Source organism: Pseudorca crassidens, chromosome 2 (assembly GCF_039906515.1).
Source record: "Pseudorca crassidens isolate mPseCra1 chromosome 2, mPseCra1.hap1, whole genome shotgun sequence".
Classification (NCBI taxonomy): domain Eukaryota; kingdom Metazoa; phylum Chordata; class Mammalia; order Artiodactyla; family Delphinidae; genus Pseudorca; species Pseudorca crassidens.
Window position 1 is genome coordinate 146,432,228 of NC_090297.1, and position 22,680 is coordinate 146,454,907.

The following is a 22,680-nucleotide window of genomic DNA, read 5'->3' on the forward strand; positions in this document are numbered from 1 at the left end:
CTTTCCAGAGAAGTCTAGTTTCCATCCCTGTCCCCTCTACCCCATTCCCTCCTTCCATCCCTCCCTTCCTTGCAGGTAACTATTTGTTAAAGTTCTTGTTTTCCCTTCCATTATTTTTAAATATAAGCAAATACAAACATATTCTCCCTTTCTCACATTAAGGGTAGTATAGTACACACATTTTTCTGGACTTTGCTTTTTTTCCCCACTTAATATATGCTGGAGATCTCTCAATAGCAGTGTAAATATTAAGCATTCATATATTGCCTACACACATATACTACCCCTAGGAAATAATTTTTCGTAAATTATTGGGCTTTACCTATTTCACTAGTAATCAAACCATGATCAGCGATCAGCTCAGGGCTGACATTCACCATATAGTACCAGTATAGCTTCAGTTTCCTCATCTGGAAACTTCCTTTAGGCTGGTTGTTGTCTAGCAAGTAGCCACCACAAGTTCCATCTCCTGGACACCATAGGGACTCTAGAAGGTTAACCTAAGGCCTCCTATCTGGCTACCTCAGGAGCCCTGGGTAAAGGATGCCTCAGCACCCACCCAGCAGTGATCCAGGCCCTATCCTGACATGTTCCCACAGACACTACAGGAGGAGACACTATTGGCACTGGCCCTCCAGCAAACGAATGCTCAATGTCCATCTGGTCTACCCAAGTTATAGCTACCTGCTGCCTGTCTACATCCCCTCATGCAGCTCCTTATGGTAACTACAGCCGCTATAGGACTGGCTCTGAAAGATCTAAGGATGGCAGAGGAGTAGGTGGTAATGGAAGTCACTGCAGGCATCATCTTGGTATTGCACTGCAAACATTCCTGTAATGGGACAGAGATCACGGTAGGCTGGCAATATGAAGCTGGGGAGATGCCCAGGACAGGGAACCCCTTCCTAATATTCTTCTGAGTTTCACAGACTCATTGAATGCCTACCCAACACTGGCATAATAATATTAATTTCATTACTAAAAATGAGAGTTAACCTTTACCTATCAGTTGTCCAGTGACTGGCACTGTTATAAACAAATATTAGCTTGTTTTGGTATTACATTTATTAGCATCACATCTGTTTACCAGATAAGAAAATATTAGCACAGAGAGGAAGATGGCAGAGTCAGGATTCAAACCTGGGCAGCTCAAAAACAAAGCGCCCAAGTTCACTTCTTTCTTTTTCTTTCTTCCTCTTTCTCTCTCATCTATCTCGATGGATTAAATTCAACTTTATTAAATATAGCATTCCAATAAATTATTTTTGTGCATTTAGTGTTTCTAGAGATAGTGAATATATTAAAAATATCTGTCAGTATTATGCAGACTAGAAAACATTTTCATATAATTTTTTAGTTCAGCAGAAGCTGATATAGGACTCTGTATCATAAATAACATTACTATTAAGAGAAAGTTTCTAGTTATTAAGACAAATCAACTAATGACTACAAATTTAATGGGAAAATAACTGGAAGAGTTTGAGATAGTTCCCAATGTCAAATAATGGCTCAGAAAAGCATATCATTTAGCTGGTAATAGCAGCAAACAGAAGATCATAGCAACAATATCTAAAAACAATTAAATGAGTATGAAATTACTAGAATAACTTGATAGTTTTTCCTATAACTTATACCCTTTGGTAATTAGTTTTATAATAGAAAAACTTTAGGTAGAGAATAAAATGACTATATTCAATTTTTATTTCCTCTTGATTAATATACTAGTTTATATTACCGTACCAGTTGTTAAATATTTTTAATATCACCATTTCTGAGTCACTACAATGCCCTCACAAATGTACTACACCTTGAATTGTTTTTGGCACTATACAAAACATGAACATGCACAAATCACATCCAGATGCCTTATTAAAAACATAAGCACAGGGCTCCCCTGGTGGCGCAGTGGTTGAGAGTCCACCTGCCGATGCAGGGGACACGGGTTCGTGCCCCGGTCCAGGAAGATTCCACATGCCGCGGAGCGGCTGGGCCCGTGAGCCATGGCCGCTGAGCCTGCGCGTCTGGAGCCTGTGCTCCGCAACGGGAGAGGCCACAACAGTGAGAGGCCCATGTACCGCAAAAAAAAAAAAAAAAAAAAAAAAAAACACAGAAAACATAAGCACAGAGTGAAAAAAGCTCCTCTGAGCAGTGCAATTCAAGTCAGTATCTTGAAGGAACAGAGAATGTCAAAGAATACGGTAGAAAAGAAGTCAAATTTTAGGAATTATTAAGAACAACCTTATTCATAAGGAAAAATAAGAAACAGACTAAATGTCAGTAACTGGAAATTACTAAATAAATATGGTACATCCATGTAGTAATATATTATACAATTTGTATATTTGATGTCATAGAAGTATACATATTGGCAAGGAAAACTATATTTTTGAGTCGAACAAAAGCAGATTACTACACACTGTGTAAAGTAGAAGCCATTTTGATTTAAAAATACACATGCAAAGAGAAATATCTATAAAAGGATACATGAAAATGAAAGCAATAGTTTTGTGATGGTGGGAATATGAGTAACTGTTCTATTCGTTCATCTGTAACTTCTGATTTTTTCAATAATGAACATGTATTACTTACACAATAAAAACAGCAATATTAAGAACTTATTTAGGTGTAAAAGTTATGTAAAAAGACAGAGGTATTTCAGTGGAGAGGTTCAGGGCATCAGATCTGAGGACAGATGACTGTATTTGAATCCTGGCTCCCTCACACAGTTGCTGTACAACCTCAGACAAGTTACTCGGCCTCACTGTGCTTAGTGTCCTCATCTGCAAAATATGGACACTGACGGCATTTGTCTCTTAGGATTATTGTGAAAATTAAGAGAGTTAATTTATGTAAAGTGTTTAGAATAGTGTTTACTATAGTGTAATCATTCAACATATTATAACTAATGTAATTTATAGAACTGCAATTAATCTTTTGTCAATGTAGTAAAAATACAGATTTTTAGACTTCAAAAATATTTTAATCTATCATCTTGAAAAAGCTGTTCATTATGAAATTTTAAAAGATTTAGTTTATAAATATTTTCCTCATAGATAATTGATGCTTAATTAAATTTATAAAGAAGCATTTCCAAAGTTACCAATGACCAAAATCCCATATTATGTTTTTCTCTTAACTACTAAGACAAGGCACAATGACTAAAAGATGGTTTAAACTGTAAAAAGAAAAGAACTTTCTTCGTAACTGTCTAGGCCTTAAATAACTACCATATGAATTCTCAAAATCCATTTAAATTACCTTAGTTTCAGTTGACGGTATTTCTGAACACCTCAGAGACTTAAATATAACCATATGTTCTAAGAAAATCGTTATCCTTTGAGTAGATATCAAGCAAAAGGAAAGAGATATGCCAAAGCATCAAAACACCTCTCAGCTTCTCAATGTAATTTTGAATTCACGCATCAGAGATTTCGATGTAATTTATTTTCTCAAAGGCAGCAAGTCTCCAAAGGAGAGCCCCATATCAAGACTGCTTAGATGAGAGATTTTTCAGAATTTTAAAATTAAAATAGAACCTCAATTTCATTTCACCAAAAACTGATAATTAAGTTGATATTTTCCTCTTTGAAACAGCTCAGTAATTATTCAACACGAATGGAGCAGGAGTATGCCATGATGTATGATTTGTATAGTTATATGTCTGATTCAACTTTCACAGTCTATCCCCATTGCCCAATAAAAGTTTGCATTCACTCAGGTCTCTTTTCCCTTTCCTTCTGAAATTCAAACCATGATTAATATCTGCCCAAACATGGGACAGGTAAGACATAGCCTTCTGACATTATCATATAAACAATTTGATTCATGCTTTCGTGGTCATAACTGTCTTCCTTATTCTTCCCTTAACTTCATATTCTATCTTTTGTTATAGCAGAAACTGGAAAGAAAGGATATTTGAATGATCTCTCCCCACACTGAGGTTTAGTTTCAAGACAAACTCTTTAAAAAAAAAGTCCTAAAATTTCAGAAGTGTTGTGAACAAGTTTAGAGGACATGTAAATAAATTAATGCAAATGCCTAGTTAAGTCTGTACCACACTCAACGTGCAGAATGAGAAACTTCGAAGAGCAAACTGGGAAAACAGTATAGGGAAATCAATCAATTTCTAATTATTGTCTTCACGATAAAGTTTTTAATCAGAAACCAACACAACACCGATATATTCTTCAGTTCCAGTATTCATTTATAACTATTTACATTCTTTCTCAGTGATGGATTTTTAACTGAGCAGTACAGAGTCAGAATCACTTCTGAAAAAATAAGAGAAAGATATATGAGGAGTTAACATCATAAATAGACAATTATGATTTCATGTTTTAATGCTCTGATTAGGTTTTCCTTTCCCCCTTTTTCCTGTTTAACTTCTTTTGTTTTAGATAGACAAGTGATAATTTAGAAACTTCTAACTATAATGAATCTTCCACGGGTCCACTAACTGTAAATTAATTTAGATTAACTCTTTGAGATATAAATCCACCTTAAGAAAATTACTTAATGGCTTTAATCAGATTACATTAGGCACGAAGGGATAGGAGGAAAGGTGTATTTAAAACCAGAAGATTCGGGACTTCCCTAGTGGGGCAGTAGTTAAGAATCCGCCTACCAATGCAGGGGACACGGGTTGGATCCCTGGTCCAGGAAGATCCCACATGACACGGAACTAAGCCCGTGAGCCACAACTACTGAGCCTGTGTGCCACAACTACTGAAGCCCGTGTGCCTGGAGCCCGTGCTCCGCAACAGGAGAGGCCACCGTAAGGAGAACCCTGCGCACCACAGTGAAGAGTTGCCCCTCTTGCCACAACTACAGAAACTACACGTTGCCCGTGTGCAGAAACGAAGACCCAATGCAACCAAAAATGAATAAATAAATAAAATTGATTCTTTAAAAAAAACAAAACAAAAACAGAAGACTCAGTCCCTGGTCTAAAGAAGTTCAGAATCTAATGAGGAAAAATTCTGATCTTATCCAGCTGTTCCATTAACTGATATTTCCTGACTTCCTTTTACTATCTACTTTACTCCTCTCCCCACAAGGAAAAAGGTACATTAATGTAAGTTTAAAAACACAAAAAAGTATAATTTCTTCCAACAGTTTATATGTATATGTAAAGTATGAAAACAAGGACCAGAAGCATATATACCAGTTATAATGGTTGCCTCTGAGAAAGGGTGAAGGGATCAAGATAAGGGAACATTTAGCTTTCAGGTTAAACTTTTTTAAATTATAGTTGATTTACAATATTGTGTCAGTTCCACATGTACAGCAGAGTGATTCAGTTATATACACGTATATTTTTTTCAGATTCTTTTCCATTATAGGTTAGTAAAAGATATTGAACATAGCTCCCTATTTTATACAGTAAATCCTTATTGCTTATCTATTTTATGAATAGTGGTTTGTATCTGTTAATCCCAAACCGCTAATTTATCCCTCCCCACCACGCTCCCTTTCCCCTTTGGTAACCATAAGTTAGTTTTCTATGTCTGTGGGTCTCTTTCTGTTTTGTACACAGATTCATTTGTATTATTTTTTAGATTCTGAAATATAAATGATATCATATTTGTCTTTGTCTGACTTACTTCACTCAGTATGATATTCTCTAGATTCATCCATGTTGCTACAAATGGCAATATTTCATTCTTTATTATGGCTAAGTAATACTCCATTTGATAGACAGGCAGACAGACAGATAGATACCACATCTTCATAAGCCAATCGTCTATTGATAGGTTGGGGTTTTTTTGACATCTTTATTGGAGTATAATTGCTTTACAATGGTGTGTTGTTTCTGCTTTATAACAAAGTGAATCAGTTATACATATATATATGTTCCCATATCTCTTCCCTCTTGAGTCTCCCTCCCTCCCACCCTCCCTATCCCACCCCTCTAGGTGGTCACAAAGCACTGAGCTGATCTCCCTGTGCTATGCGGCTGCTTCCCACTAGCTATACTGATAGGTTCTTGGGTTGTTTCCATGTCGTGGCTATTGTAAACAGTGCTGCTATGAACACTGGGGTGCCCGTATATTTTCAAATTAGTTTTTGTCTTTTCCAGATATATGCCCAGAAATAGGATTGCTGGATCATATGGTAGCTCTATTTTTAGTTTTTTAAGAAACCTCCGTTGGGACTGACATATATACACTAGTATGTATAAAACAGATAACTAATTTTTAAAAAAACAATTAAAAAAAAAAGAAACCTCCATACTGTTTTCCATAGTGGCTGTACCAATTTACATTCCCACCAGCAGTATAGGAGAGTTCCCCCCCTTTTTTTTATCGGAGTATAGGTGCTTTACAAACCCCTCCTTTTTTTTTTTGGCTGTGCTGCACAGGCTTGCGGAATCTTAATTCCCCAACCAAGGATTGAACCCAGGCCCTCGGCAGTGAAAGTGTGGAGTCCTAACCACTGGACCACCAGGGAATTCCCCATTTGTAGACTTTTTGATGCTAGCCATTCTGACAGGTGTGAAGTGATACCTCATTGTGGTTTTGATTTGCATTTCTCTAATAATTAACAATGCTGAGCATCTTTTCATGCGCCTGTGGGCCATTCTGTAAGTCTTCTTTGGAGAGAAGTCTATTTAGGTCTTCTGCCCATTTTTTGATTAGATTGTTTTTCTGATATTGAGTTGTATGAGCCGTTTATATATTTTGGAAATTAAGCCCTTGTTGGTTGTATTACTTGAAAATATTTTCTCCCATTCCATAGGTTTGTCTTTTTGTATTGTTGATCATTTCCTTTGCTATGCAAAAGCTTTTAAGTTTGATTAGGTCCCATTTATTTTTGCTTTTATTTCTGTTGCTTGCAAGATTGATCTAAGAAAATATTGCTACAATTTATGTCAGAGAATGTTTCCCCTATGTTCTCTTCCAGGAGTTTTATGGTGTCATATCTTATATATAGGTCTTTAAACAATTTTGAGTTTATTTTTGTATATGGTGTGAGGGAGTGGTCTAATTTTATTGATTTACATGTAGCTGCCCAGCTTTCCCAACACCACTTGCTGAAGAGACTGTCTTTTCTCCATTGCATATTCTTGTCTCCTTTGTTGTAGATTAACTGACCACAGGTGTGTGGGTTTATTTCTGGGCTCTCTATTCTGTTCCACTGATCTATAATATATGTCTGTTTGGGGGCCAATATCACACTGTTTTGATTACTGTAGCTTTGTAGTCTTGTCTGAAGTCTGAGAAGGCTATGCCTCCAGCTTTGTTCTTTTTCCTCAGGATTGCTTTGGCAATTCTGGGTCTTTTGTGATTCCATATAAATTTTAGGATTATTTGTTCCAGTTCTGTGAAAAATGTTATGAGTAATTTGATAGGGATCGCATTAAATCTGTAGATTGCTTTGGGTAGTATGGCCATTTTAACAATATTAATTCTTCCAATCCAAAAGCATGGGATATCTTTCCATTCCTTTGAATCCTCTTCAGTTTCCTTTATCAATGTTTTATAGTTTTCAGCATATAGGTCTCTCACCTCCTTGGTTAAGTTTACTCCTAGGTATTTTTTCTGACATGATTTTAAACTGGATTGGTTTTTTACTTTCTTTTTGATATTTCATTGTTAAAGAAATGCAACAGATTTCTGTATGTTAATCTTGTATCCTGCTACCTTGCTGAATCCATTTATTAGTTCTAACAGTTTTTGTATGAAGTCTTTAGGATTCTCTATATAGAGTATCATATCGTCTGCACATAGTGACAGTTTTACCTCCTCCCTTCCAATTTGGATACCTTTTACTTCTTTTTTTTGTCTGATCGCTGTGGCTAGGATTTCCAATACTATGTTGAATAGAAGTGGTGAGAGTGGGCATCCTTGACTTGTTCCAGAATTCAGCAGGAAGGCTTGCAGCTTTTCACCACTGAGTATTATGTTGGCTGTTGGGTTTGCTGTAAATGGCTTTAATATGCTGAGATATGTTCCCTCTACACCCACTTTGGTGAAAGTTTTTGTCATGCATGGATGTTGAATTTTATCAATTGCTTTGTCTGCATCTATGGAGATGATCATATGGTTTTTGTCTTTTCTTTTGTTAATGTGGTGTATCACACTGATTTCTTTGCATATGTTGAATCATCCTTGCAAACCTGGAATGAATCCACCCTGATCATAGTGTATGATCCTTTTTATGTACTGTTGGATTTGGTTTGTTAATATTTTGTTGAGGATTTTTTGTCTATGTTCATCAAAGATACTGGCCTGTAATTTTCTTTTTTTTGTAGTGTCTTTGTCTGGTTTTAATATCAGGGTGATGGTGGCTTCACAGAATGAATTTGGGAGTTTTCCCTCCTCTTCAATCTTTTGGAATAGTTTGAGAAGGATAGGTGTAAGTTCTCCTTTTTATGTTTGGTAGATTTCCCCATTGAAGCCATCTGATCCTGGATTTTTGTTTGCAGGAAGTTTTTTTTATTACAGATTCTATGTCACTTCTAGTGACTGATCTGTTAAAATTATGTTTCTTCTTGACTCAGTTTTGGCAGGCTGTATGTTTCTAGAAATTTGTCCATTTCTTCTAAGTTGTCCAATTAGTTGCCATATAACTGTTCATAGTATTTTCTTATATATATTTTGTATTTCTGCAGTATCATTTGTTATTTCTCCTCTTTCATTCCTTATTTTGTTTTTTTGAGTCCTATTTCTTTTCTTCTTAGTGAGCCTGACTAGAGGTTTGTCAATTTTATCTTTTCAAAAAACAGCTCTTGGTTTTACTGATCTCTTCTATTGTTTTTTTATCTCTATTTTATTTATTTCCTCTCTGATCTTTATTTCCTTCCTTCTGCTGACATTTGGTTTCGTTTTTCTTATTTTTCTAATTCTTTTAGGTGGTAGGTTAGGTTGTTTGGGATTTTTCTTGTTTCTTGAGGAACTTCCCTCTTAGAACTGCAATTGCTGCATCCCAATATGTGCTGTCATTATTGTTTGTCTCGAGGTATTTTCTGATGGCCATGTCCCACTATGCACGTACTGACATTGGGTTCGGTCCAGACCACATCCCAGGCCCTCAGGGCTGTCTCCATGCACCTAGATGGAGTCCTCTCCCAGGGCTAACCACACGAGTTTCAGTGCCTAGCTACTGCATGTACTAGCAGCCTCCCTCCCCACAGTGCATGTTTCCAGCTTGGAAGTGTGATGAGGTGGCAGCCAATAGTACTCATCCCTCTCCACCCTAACAGGTTAAATTTTTAAAAGCAAAATGTATCCAATGTATTACTACATAAAGTTTTTTAAAATATAGCCATAAAAAATTTCTGGAAAAAATATGCTAAAGTACTAATGGTGCTTGATTCTGGGTGGTATGAACATGAGTGAAAGACATTAACTTCTTAGTATTTACCATTTAAGTTCCTACCAGTCCATCACAAGGGAAGGTGTAGCATTTTATTGGTTGATTAGTTTATTATTATTATCAGAGATGCCCATATTAACAACTGTTGCCTTCTCACAGTTCCTAGAACTATACCTAAGTATCATAGTGATAGTGTTACCTTTATTACTGTTGAGACTGTTACAAAGACAATATTAGATGGAGCTTCCTAAATCTCCTATCACATATTCTAAAGCAAAGGTCTACAGTCAAGATTTCTGCCAAACCTTAAAAAATAATAATAAAACTAAGGTGTAACACTGCGGGCACAGGTAGTGTGCCACCTGCATAGACCCTTATGCTCTTTGCGGTGGTATGCTTAATACAATCACATCTGCAGGTGACAGGAGACTAGTTCTAGATTTCTGTACCCAAGATAATTGGAATACCTCCCATAGGAACCAACTCCCAAAATCCTTCCCCTTATCTAAGTGATTTCCCACAATAGTCCATCATGAAGTTTTATAGTATCTCAAAAAACCAGCTCTGGCTTTTTGGAATAAGCCTAGCAGGTAAAGTAATAAATCACCAGTATTTCCTTAAGGGCTGCTCAAGTTTTCTGCTAAATACAGCAGGCATAATATGCTTCATATCTAAGTTTGAGACCAAAACCCCAGATATTTCCCAGTTGTATGGTTCTTGATTTTCCTAGGTGTCCAAAGTCTTCATGAAATTCTCTTAGAACAATGAGATAGCAATCTTGGGCATGTTAATGTACCTCTCTAAGCTTCTGCTTTTTCAAAGTTAATTAATTAAACAGATAAGTAATAAAATCAAAATATTTCTGTGAAGATAAAATTAAGTTCTATACAAAGACTTCAGCAGAGCTTGAAACACAATAAACATATATATTACTGTAGACACATTAATAAACAACCCTCTGACTGGAGGGCTCCTTTACCATAGGGTCTTCCCACCATGCTATCCTCCAGATTACTACTATACTCTAAAACAGTGAGGGTTTCTTCCCTGGGCTCCAAAGTTGACAGCCATGTTGGGCCTAGTCTTCAGAAATAGCTTTGAGTTTTCCATTTCCTTAAAGAGATTACCTCACAAAGTACAAACACACTTGCCTACCTCATTAGGGACAGTTTCCTAGGAGATGTACCTTGTTGGTAAGCTTAAACTTACGGCAAATATAGATGTTCTAGTCAGTTTAAACCACCCATTATTGCCTTCAGGTAATAAGATTATTGTCAGTCCATTTGTGACTCTATGTAACGCTCCCTAAATGTATCTGAGACTGAGTTCCTATAGGATTTGCTAACAGAAACCTGTAAAGTGTCAGGTCCTATTAACTGTCAGATTGCCATTAGCATTATTCCTCCACTTCCCAGACATGCCTCAACCCCTAGCAATGGACACAGGCCATGTTCGATTTATAGTGTATCTCTCTTATTTACTCGCTTGGTTACTGAATAGTTCTTTTTAAAAGCACTGACCTGTTCTCTGATTACAAACACTTAGAGCCTCAGTTTTGCTGCTAATGAACTGTATGATCTTAGTAAAGTTGCACGTCTCTAGGTGTCAGTTTTGTAATCAGTCAATTAAGGATATCTTTAATGTCTCTGATTTAATTTCTATCATTCCACTACTAGATAAGTATCTCAGACAAAAAAAAAATTATGAAAGATATATATAGATTTACCATGGAAAACACAGCAATCCCACCAGCTTATTTTAAGACTGGAAGTGTATAAAAATAGGTTTTTAGGACCACTGTGTACGGCTGTGTAGGCTGTGCACTGCAATAAGTACCTGGCTGAGGGGGGTGCTTAAGTACAGTGTGCGTTGGGTCCACTAAAGCTTATACCTAGAGGAAGGAATGCCTTTTTCTTCTTACATAGGTGGTATCTGCTAACTGAGCTATATTCTCAGGATGAACTGTTTGCTCAAAGGTGGTACTGCTTTCTAATTCATCCACCCAGCAGGCTATGCCTTTACCTAAATTGCACAAAGACATCTCATTTTACAGGTCACAGGTGGCCTGCAAAAGTAGAACTATAAAAGAATTCTACACTACTAGTAACAATTGATCTCATCACATAAAAAGATCTCCAAAACACAAAGATGCAGGAAAAGTCTTCAAGATCAATTTCTCCCCAAATTGGTCATACTTAGAGTGCAGACACACACACACACACACACACACACACACACACACACACACACAAAATAAAGAATTCTTCAGAGGAGAAATGTTCACGAACAAAAACCTGAAGTCAAAGAAAAGGCTTATCAAAAATCTAAATAAACCATGTAATATAAATAACTTTTACTATTTTAAGACTAAAAATTTTTGTGTCAAAGGCATCTGGAAAACACAGACACAATTTTTTTATACTTACCCTCTTCACACAGAAATTGTGAAAATCAACAGAACAGTATAAAGCAGTTAAAATACACTTAAAGAAAATATAAACAAAGAATTTATTACTCTTAAGTACTAAATTATTTTAAAAGTAACATTTAAATAAAAGGAATAAAGAAATGTGTTTTAATGACCCTAATTTTAAGAAAACATCAAAATCAATAGCATGGAGCTTGTGAAGCAGCCATAGAAAGAGAGTGGCAAGTGTGTGCGTGTGTATATATATGGGTTACATGTACCCTTAAGACATAAGTGATGCTGGAAATTATTTTTAATAGCATTTAAAATTAACTCACCAAAAAAAATAACATCATATGATTTTTAATAATATAGCTATTCCGCCATATGTAAATATAGCTTGGTAATCTCTATGGTGAACTGAGAATGCAAAGCTATAAATAACAGAGACATTCTAATAATTTTACACTAAGTTTGTTTATATAAAATCTAATAGGCTTCTCCTATCTAATATAAAAATGGGAAGTACTAAATAGCATGAATGGAATTTCAAAGGTTGTTCTATCTTACCAACTTAAACAAGGTATCACAACCTACTATCTAACTCTTAGGCCTTTTTAAAATAAGAGGATTATCAGAAAATCTGCTTAATTTTAAGAACAACAAAGTAAAATAAATTAAAATTGTGAACAAAGAAATTTGATAAATTATTTTAATGTTTATTTTTCCTAGAAAAATTTCTTATAGATATTATCCCCTTTTGTATTCCAAAAAAATGGAAGATTAACATGGCCACCTAGAGGAGAAAATATGATCAACAAATAGAGGCCATAATATTTTCTTACTTTTTCTACAGTATCTGTATTTCAGATTTATAATATATAAACTGCTCTAAAGGACCCAACTGAAGGGGTTAATTATGAATGAAAGAGACTTAGGGAGGACACTAAAGCAGCAGTGATGACCAAACAGAAGCTAAAGCATCATTCATTTTTGCAGTGGACTTGACAAGTACAGCCTTTATAAACTTACTGTGTGACCTTGGGTTAAAAATTACTTATTTGATCTAAAATCTCCTCTCACTTCTGTAAAATGGAAATAATCTTATCTACCACAATGTGTTGCAGTGAAGCCTAAGTATAACAATGTGTACAGAAACTATCAGAGTCAGGCACACAGTAGGAGCTCAATGAATGGTAGTTCTCCCTACTTGATCAGAAAGTTCTCTTGCACTGGTCCTCCTAATCCCTATCCAGGCCCTCCCTGACCCTCTCTACTCTTTAGATATTTCCAATATTGGCTGTTCCAAAGCTTCTCTACTGGAATTATTCAGAGATTGAGAAATGGGGTAATGGTTCTTTACCAGCCCTAATGAGGTAACAATATGTCATGTAAAAAATGTACATTTAAAAATATTTTTCCTTCTACCTTATAATTCCCTTTAGTCACCTCAACCCACATTAGTCAAGTGTTACCTTCATAAACCTGCAGAATAGTATGCAGAACAAAGGGTCAGAGCAGTAAAGAGAAGCATAACCTACTCTACCGATCCCTTTCCTTGTACCTCAGGAGAATGAACCAAATCCTATAAGAGAACTATACTCAGTAGCCCTCTTAGGTGACCAGACATGAAGTGAGCAGTACTTCTCCTGAGTCAACTATGCAGAGGCACAACCACCTGGCAGAGACTCAAATGTGTATTAGAAACAAATCCCCATCCTTCCCAAATATATACCAGAGGAGGGTTACTATTGTTGGGTTGGAGGGAGAAGGTGAACCCCTTCAACTACCTCTCAAGATTCTTGACTCTGAAAGTTGATAGAGAACAAGTGGTATGAAAGTGCAGGCAGCAAATGTACACTCTCTTCCACTTATTCTCTCCTAACCACCTTCAATCTCATGTATGATTCTACACTACTAAAATGTACACTGAAAGTAACTGATCATCTTCTACTGGACAAAGGGGCTTGTCTGAATTCTCATCCTCCCCAGTTTCTCTGTGGTGTAGCATTCGAAACTCTCCTTCCGTGTCTGATGAAATGCAACATTCTCCTGGTTCTCCACTTTATGGTTGTTACTTTCTCTTCTCTGTTTAAGTGACATCCTTAATTCTCTGTTAATGAAAGGAAATGACTCTCTTATCTTTTCTCTCCATATATTCTCCCTCAACAATTTAATCCCTTCCCTTGGTTCCTATTCTCTAAGTATATACAATCTGAAAAAAACCTTCTCCCAAACTCCATTCATGATTTCAAGATCCACAGCCATTTCCAGTTGCCTAAATATTCTGCCTTACCATATACACAAAACCACTTTTATCTTCCACCCCAACCCACCATCCAAGAAAAAACCATCCCTCCCTGGATTTCTTATTTATATTAATGACCTCATCATTTTCCTAGTCATACTTGCTGGAAACTAGTGTCATCTTTGACACTTCCTTCCTTCTTTCTAATGTTCCAAATACATTTAGTTCCTAAATCCAGTAAATTGCACCTCTGTAATGTCTCTCCTATCCTCCTATATTCCTCTTGCCACTACTTCAATTCAGATTTTTACCATTTCCCACATAGATGACTCCAAAGACCTCCTTAATTGGTGTCTTTTCCTATAGCCTTCCTGTTGCTACATTACTCTTTCTAAAGCACATCTGGTCATGGTTCCTTGGTGAAAAACTTTTAGTGAGTTTTCACTGGTTAACAAATTAAATCCAAACTTCTACTCAGTGAGGCACTCCAGGCTTGAGGCACTCCAGGCTTTAGACCTCACCTCTTTCCTTTTTATTTTACATATGTGTGTGTGTGTGTGTGTGTGTATACTAATATACAGTATATATACTGATATACTGATACATATATATACTTATATACACACATACACACACACACACACATATACATACATACACCTATGTTAGAGCCAAGAGGACTTTTCTCTTGTCCTGAAATAGTCCCTACATTTTACCACTGCGTACTCTGGCGTTTATGAACTTCCCTCTATCTAAAATACCTCTGCTTATTCTTTTCAACTTTATACCCATTCTTCAAAGCTGAACCCAATTGCCATTTTCATGGATGTTCTCTCACATCTTCCCCAATGGATGGTAATTCACTCCCTTCCTTAAAACCTTTTAGCATTTTATACGTACTTCTGCATCTTTGCCTGTGGGCATGTTCAGAACTTACTATCACTTGAAATTGCTTTTCTCTAAAATCTGGAGCTCTGAAATCTCCCTCTCTAATCAAGTTTTCCTATTCTTCCCTGACTCCACTGATTGCTGTTGAGTGTATTTTGCACTCACAGCAATCTTTGATTTTTCAATTAGCAATAATCTATGATACAAAAAACTATCCTCCTAGTCTACTGTTATCTTACATTACCACTTGATCATCTCCCCATCCTAAATCCCAATGACAGTATTTTAACAACAAGGATATCCACCTCTACCTGGATATTCCACAGACACCTCAAATTCAGCATGACTGAAACTAAATTATCTCCCTCCCACAAACTTACTTCTCTTATGCTTTCTAAACTAATTAAACAATCTTAATTCCTTAGTCATTGCATATGTTCAGTCACTCACCAGGATATACTGAGACCATCCCTCAATCTACAAATTCTTTGTCCCTCAATTAACATTGCTAATGAGGATCTCATCACTGTTTATCTAACCAGTGCTTTTGCCTCCAGTAGTTCCTACCTCCAATTCATCTTCTATTACAGTAGTTAAATAATCCTTAAACACACTGACCTAAAAGTGCCACACTATCCAGCTTAGAAACCTTCCAGGGTTCTACATTCCCTATAAGACAACATCCAAACTCCTGAGCATGGCATTCAGCACAGATCCTAGGTTAAAGACACTGAAACACACTGTCTTCTGCTTTCCTGCAATCACTATTACATGGTGGTTGAACAGTTCTCCCTCAAGTCTAGTTCACCTATCCTGTGAAGGCTGCATCATACATCAGACTTCCCCTTTCGCCACTTCCCAAACAAAGTCTCAGTCCTCCTCTGTATTTCTACATTACGTTGTTCATGTAACTAGCAGACCTCTTAACACACTACATTACACATGTACTCACTGGTCATCCTCCTCCAGTCTGTGGGCTCTTTAAAACAAGCTTGTTTTTATTCATCTTTACATCCACAGGATCTAGTATGGCACATAAAAAAACTTTCAACAAATGTTTATGAAATAAATAATTTCAGAATGCCTAAAATCAATCTACCCTGGGTGCTTTATCAAATGATTTAGGGTAGAAATGGTAGAAAAGTACAAGTGGGTCCTAAATATATAGGTGAAATGAAATGAGAGGGTGATTCCAGAGGTGAGGGCAGGAACAGAAGAGCCACTGAGATTATGCTTCTCTCTTCACCCCTTTTCCCACAGATTGTTGAGCCACGCGAGAATAACAGGACTACAAGGAAGAAGCAATCAGGCCAGCAGAGAGGCAGAAGAAGGAGTGAGCAGGGAAAAATAAAACCCTAAACTGAAGCTGCAGAAAGGGAAGTGTCTAGGGTCACAGACTACACACTCAGGGCTTGCCAGCAGCTACTCACTATCATCACCATCAATGCTTCACCACCCATAACTATGACTACCATTTACTGATCACTTACCTATCACGCACCAGACACTATGCTAAAAACACCACACATACCATTTAATGTCCATGACAACCCTATCAGCAAGGTATTATTCACACTTAGAGACGATGAAACAAACCTAGAAACTATCAAGTACACTGCCCAAGGTTTTGCCGCTAATATGGTAAGTCACAGGGCCAGAATGTGAACAAGGATCAGGCTTCAAGACCCATTCTCTTTCTGCTCTACTATTCATGAGCCAGGGTTTACATTATTTAGTTCTCTTTGTAAGCACATGTCTTATTTTCTCTAGTACTAAGAAAGGTAATTTTGAGGGTAGAGTCCATGTCTAATATTTTTTATTTCTTTCCTAGCATCTCATAATAAGCCTTCCATATTTGATTAATTTCTTACTGTACTATGTACTAGCAGAAATAAAAGGGAGGTATATCAATCTTTAGTTAGCATGAAGCCAAATACAAAAATTTAACTCCTTTGACAACTGTATGTGCCAGAGTAAGTCATCAATAGTAACAGGCCCCAAAACACAAACCACAGCTACAATATTAAGGTTAGTTTGTGTTTGATATAATAATAAAAATGCTATTTAAAATATATTGCTCTTTTCTTCATATCTGGGCATAAATATAATAATTACTAGGAGTAGTCACACATTGTATCAATCACACAAACAACTTACTTAGATGTGGAAATAAAAATGCTTTAGGTAATGGTAAAACCTTTTTTATTTCTCTTTTAGAAAGATATAAAAACACTTGAGAGTGGACCTGTATCTTCTACATAGGTTGACTTCTAATGTCAATGTCAGCACATGAGGCAAAAATTAACAGGGGACAAAAAAATCCTTGAAAATTCCTTAAATTTCCCTTAAAGTCTCGTACTATACAGTACTGGCTCTCAATAAATCTATCTCAGACAGTTTTTCCTCCTACGTGGAAGAGATCACCACTCCTTCTGCTTCATGCCACATGAAGTATCTGGCTCGTGTTAGGGCCCATACTGAATGAAAAAGCATTCATTTACACACTAGAATCATATTCAACACTGTGAGATTCTTAGACCATATCAGTTCCTGTAACAGGTATTTAGGAACTGATTCCATCTGAGACAACAGCAGATTCACACTTCCCATCTCATGATTGCTAGGCATATGTTCATTATGAAAAGAGAGAATTACCACTGTATTTAAATTATTTGGTGTTTTGCTTTTGGGTGTTTTGGTTTTTGGCTTGAGCCCAAAGATTTGAATTTGAATAAATTATATTCCCAGAAATGTGACCCTACCATATATGCTATCTCTTATTTATTGTACAACCACAGACACCTAGAGTTTTAGAAACAAATAATCAAATACTATAGTGTAAAAAAAAAAAAACAACTTAACCTATCTTACCTTCATCTATTGATGCTTCGCTACTGTATCCATCATACTCTGCAGAGAGAGGGCTATATTTCTGTCTTGTTTCCCAAGTATAGCTCTTTTGTCTAGAATCTGCCAATGGTAGTCTGGAATTGTGTGTTCTGGATAAGGCCTCATGATATTTACCCAGTGCTTCATCTTCACTTTCAGAGGACGAACCATGCTCATCTTTGTCAATGTAGGAATTATCTATTTGGAACGACAAGGAGAGCAGATCAAAATATAACGCAATAAAATGTAGCGAATTTGCTATAGTTACATACATGTTACATGCTTATATATGTATCACATATATTCATACACACACAAATATATATATATATAAACATATATATACACATACACACAATCTGAATTTTCAGCTTTAGAAAAACAGTTTTTCATTTAAGAAGCCCAAGCTTTAGATTTTTATGTTTTAATAGAAAAAACTGACTTGTATATTTGAATTATATAAATAATATTAGTCATAGGGATTTTCCAACCACGGTACAGGTAAACAGAGTAATAAGGCTCTCCATCTTACACAATTATTTTTAAAGCATCAGTAGCACACAAAGGAAGTTATAAGTATTGCCAATACATATGGACCTGATTCAAATAATTCATGCTACAAGAGATGTCTTTGGTTATCATCTTAGTCAAAATTTTCGTAACTGATGACGCTCAGTGTTAGAAGCAGAACAAAGAAATGGACAGACATACACTATCGATGGAATTATAAGTGGTACAACTTTTCTAGAGAGCAATCTGGCTATACATATCAAACTTTCTAATCTGCATAGTCTTTGACCCATTTCTAGGAATTTACCAATTCCATTTCTAAGAATTCAGCCTAAGAAAATAATTAACAAGTGAGCAATGATATGTATTTGAGACAATTTACTGCACTGTGTTTAACAGCAAAGGAAAACAAAAATAAATATGAGCTAAATGTGCATCACTGAGCCTTGGTTAAGTAAATTATGATACATCTATGCAATGATATACTATACAGTCATTAAAAATGAGGAGGTGGACTTACAAGTACTCACAGGGAAAGAATAACTACCACATCATGTTAAGAGAAAAGAGAAGCTTTTCTCATGTTAAGAGAAAAGAGAAGAAAAGAGATTAACATACGTATGCCTACATGCAACATATACACACATACATGCAGTGTAAGTTTACACGTACATACAAAAACGTCTGGAAGCATATACACCGAGCTTAACACATTATCTGTGAAAGACAGACTTACTATGAAAATTCTACTTGAATATACCCAAATTTCAAATAAATTTTTCAGAAGGTAAATTAACTAATTTTATATTATTTTAAAAAGCACTAGTGGGGCTTCCCTGGTGGCGCAGTGGTTGGGGGTCCGCCTGCTGATGCAGGGGACGCAGGTTCGTGCCCCGGTCCGGGAGGATCCCACGTGCCACGGAGCGGCTGGGCCCATGAGCCATGGCCGCTGAGCCTGCGCGTCCGGAGCCTGTGCTCCGCAGTGAGAGAGGCCACAGCGGTGAGAGGCCCATGTACCGCAAAAAAAAAAAAAAAGAAAAAAAAAAAAACACTAGTTATTACCATTTTTTTAAGGTAAAAATTTTGAAACTGCATCATGTTGACATTCATTTAAACCATGATGCAACCTTCTCAGAATTATAAAATAACTCTAGAAGGATAAAGAGACCATAGCAGTCAGAATTTATTAGTTCAGTCTAGATATTTCTCTCATTATACTCAGCTAAGATCATCTGCAGTAGACAAATCAATGTTTGAAATTCAGGTGGGGAGACACAGAATGAGTAATTTTAAAATATGGGATAGAAACTGAATGTTTACAGTTAGAAGTAAGGGAGCTTGGACGTCACTAGTCTAAGTCCTGCTTTTTAATTCAGCAAAATAAAACCATCAAAGGGTGAAACTATGACTGATGTTATATTCTGCACTGTCCAATTTAGTAGTCATCAACCACATGCAGCTATTTAAACTAAGTAGAAAAAATAAAATTTAAAATCTAGTTCTCCAGTGCTACTAACCACGTTTCAAGTACTCAATAGCTACATGCAGACAGTGGTTACTGCATGAAGCAATATAGATATGTAGAACTTTTCCATCATTGCAGAAAGTTCTATTGGACAGAGATGGCATCTGCTGAGATGGCAGATCTAGTCTAGAACCTAGGCATTCTGACTCCCAGGGTTTAGCACTTGTGGGATACCATGGTGGTGGTCTTAAGGCAGCAGGAGAGTTCTGAGGAGGGTAACTAGAAATTCACCTACTACAAAATATTACCTAAAGTAGCCCTGCATTCAGGAACAGAGGAGGAAACTCTTCTTCCTCTTATTATACCTTGTAAGCTCTGTCAGAAACTAGGACACAGGTACTAGCAACATTATAGTTCAGCTAATGAAGGGACAATCCATATGGGTCAAATGATTTTCAAAACGATTTTAGAACATAACATGTTTCAGTTTAGTGCTGACTATAATCTAGAATACTGCAGAAATATTTGATTTCTTTTAGGTAGCAGCATGTTTCTTAATGAAAACAAATCAAAATTTAAAATTCTGTATTGCTACTGCAGTATTTATTACTAGCATCCATTCTACTGTTATTTTATGAATAAAATAATATGTAAACTATTCTTCTTAATTTTATTTCTCTTTTAATTTTTGCTACTTCAAGTAATAAGGCTACCAAAACTAAACCAAGGCTACCAAAAAAACACTGAATCTGACATTCAAAAAACTGCTACAAGAATAGACTTCAAAATGGAGGTATTTCCAAAAATTGGCATTCCTTTTTAATTAGCTCATCCATCCTGGATCAGCCTCTATTATACCATTTAAAAAACATTCATATAATTGATAAATAGCAGACCCTATTATGCACAAAGTCATGTAGCAGAACTGAAACAGTCTTCTTCATTTCTACTGCTACTCAGTATTTTGGTTATTTTATGAGAATGTAAATATACATAAAAATACTGTATGTATCTTTTATAAATAAAAGCCAGTGTACTTCTGGCCTTGTGATCAGATCAGCAATTAATGAAAATGACTAAAGGATAACCAGGTGTACTAACTAGCGATATGAAGCAATTCTGCAACCAAAACCAAGTAACTGTCAGCTAATTGTTTTAAAAATTGTCACAAATATTGTGGATGAAAACTATAACTGCTTAGTTGGAATCTTAATTCTACAAAGAGAACTCATGAATAATAATAGATTGTTCATGTATACACATTGGAAACATGTCATATAGAACTCTTAATGTATGGCTAAATGAATAGATACATATCCTGAAGCATGTTATTCAATAAGATAAAAATCTATTGCTCTCAAGGAAAAACAAAACGTTTGGTACATTCTTACTAGGAAAGATGTGAAGAGCAACACGGTATAAAGGGCTTAAGGGTTGGTTACAAAAATATAAAATTTTTAAATCTAACTGTAGCACACCAAATAAATTCCAATTAAAGTATGCACACTACTTAAGAAAACCACAGAACTTCTGATTGAAAAATAAATGGGCATTAAGTAAAATTAAGGCCCTTAAAATTGGCCAAATAATGCAGGGACCAGGGGCAGTAACTAAATTAGAGGTATACAAATAACATGAATGCTTTTGAAATGACTGGGAGAAAAAAACTGTATGACTTTAAAAATGTCTCCCAGTAAGAGGATTCAAGAAAGTCTTAAATTAGATATACAGACATGTATAGAAAAATTTAGAAATTTGGATGCTTTCCTAACGTAAAAAATCAAGAGAAAATTTTATCACTCAAACTCACATTAGGAGACCTCACCTTTTTCTGGTATTATCTCAGAATATTTTTCATCTTTACTCTTTGCTGTTTCTTTTTTGGCAGAAATGGCTTCGTTTTTCTTTGTTTTTATGTCTCCTTTCACTTTGTAGTATTTTGTTGGATTTATTTGTTCTTTGATTTTCCATAACACTTACCTTTAGAATTAGTTGATGCTGCTGGATGTATGTCTTTTTTCTTAATGGATTTCTGTATCATATGTCTATTGCTTTCCAAAATACCTTTTGGAGAACATTCATTTCCTGAACACTTATTCCCTTTGGATTCTTTACTTTTAATATGTTTTTCAGCCTTCTTTAAATAATTTTCTTGCATTTCTTGAAATCTTACCTCCTTTAGGTCATGCTTACCATTATTGGAAATTCCTAATCCATATTTTCTACATCTGTCAGTACTTTCAAGTTCTTGACAAGTAGATCCAGCCCTTGCATACTGCTTGCTAACTGATATCCTACCATCACTCATCTGGCCTTTCAAAGAAGAATCACCAGCAGTATCGGTTTCTTGATATTTTGATAGTGTCTGTTGCCTATTATTAATATGTATAAATACTCCTTCTTCATTCATTCCTTGATCTTGCTTTTGTGAAACTGAAGTATTATAGCTATTTATTCGATTTGCTTGGTGCTCTAAATCGAATTGTGTTTTCTGACAATTAGTGTTTTTAGAGACTTCTGGTAACGTGGTATTTTCTCGTTTAGAAGTATCTACAGCTTCTGTTGCTGCAGGGCTTTCCTCTTCTGGGCGGAAGCCGCTTATCATACTTGCTACCTGTTCAGCAACCGAGTCAGTGAAAGCATAGCTGACTTCCCCCACAGCAGTGGTCAAATCTTCCACAGCATTACTGATTGTGTCCACCAGAGAGGACACTGAAGGCAGATTCTGCTGAAAATTTTTGAAAAATGCCATTTTCTAACTCCTTGTTCCTAAAAGGTGCAAAAATGGAATTTTCTCTTCTCAAAAAATCAACCACTTTCAAGTCTGAATTTAACATTTACTTAAATGGTGCTATTCATTAGCCCAATATCAGTATTTCACATTGTATCTTTTAATTTTTCTGTAAATGCTTATGCAATGGAAGAAATATGTTGAAGTAAAGACGCTTCAAAAAA

The 22,680-nt window shown here is 35.9% G+C and overlaps 1 protein-coding gene across 1 annotated transcript in view; it reads right to left on the minus strand.

Annotated features, from left to right (window-relative positions):
* The window catches only part of SYT14 (synaptotagmin 14), a 156,459-nt gene extending 133,982 nt beyond the window's left edge, over positions 1-22,477 (minus strand). The window contains 3 exon segments of the mRNA XM_067729076.1: positions 17,733-17,948; positions 21,551-21,688; positions 21,691-22,477. Of these exon segments, the coding sequence (XP_067585177.1) occupies positions 17,733-17,948; positions 21,551-21,688; positions 21,691-22,477 (1,141 nt within the window).
* Positions 22,478-22,680: the final 203 nt, after the last annotated feature.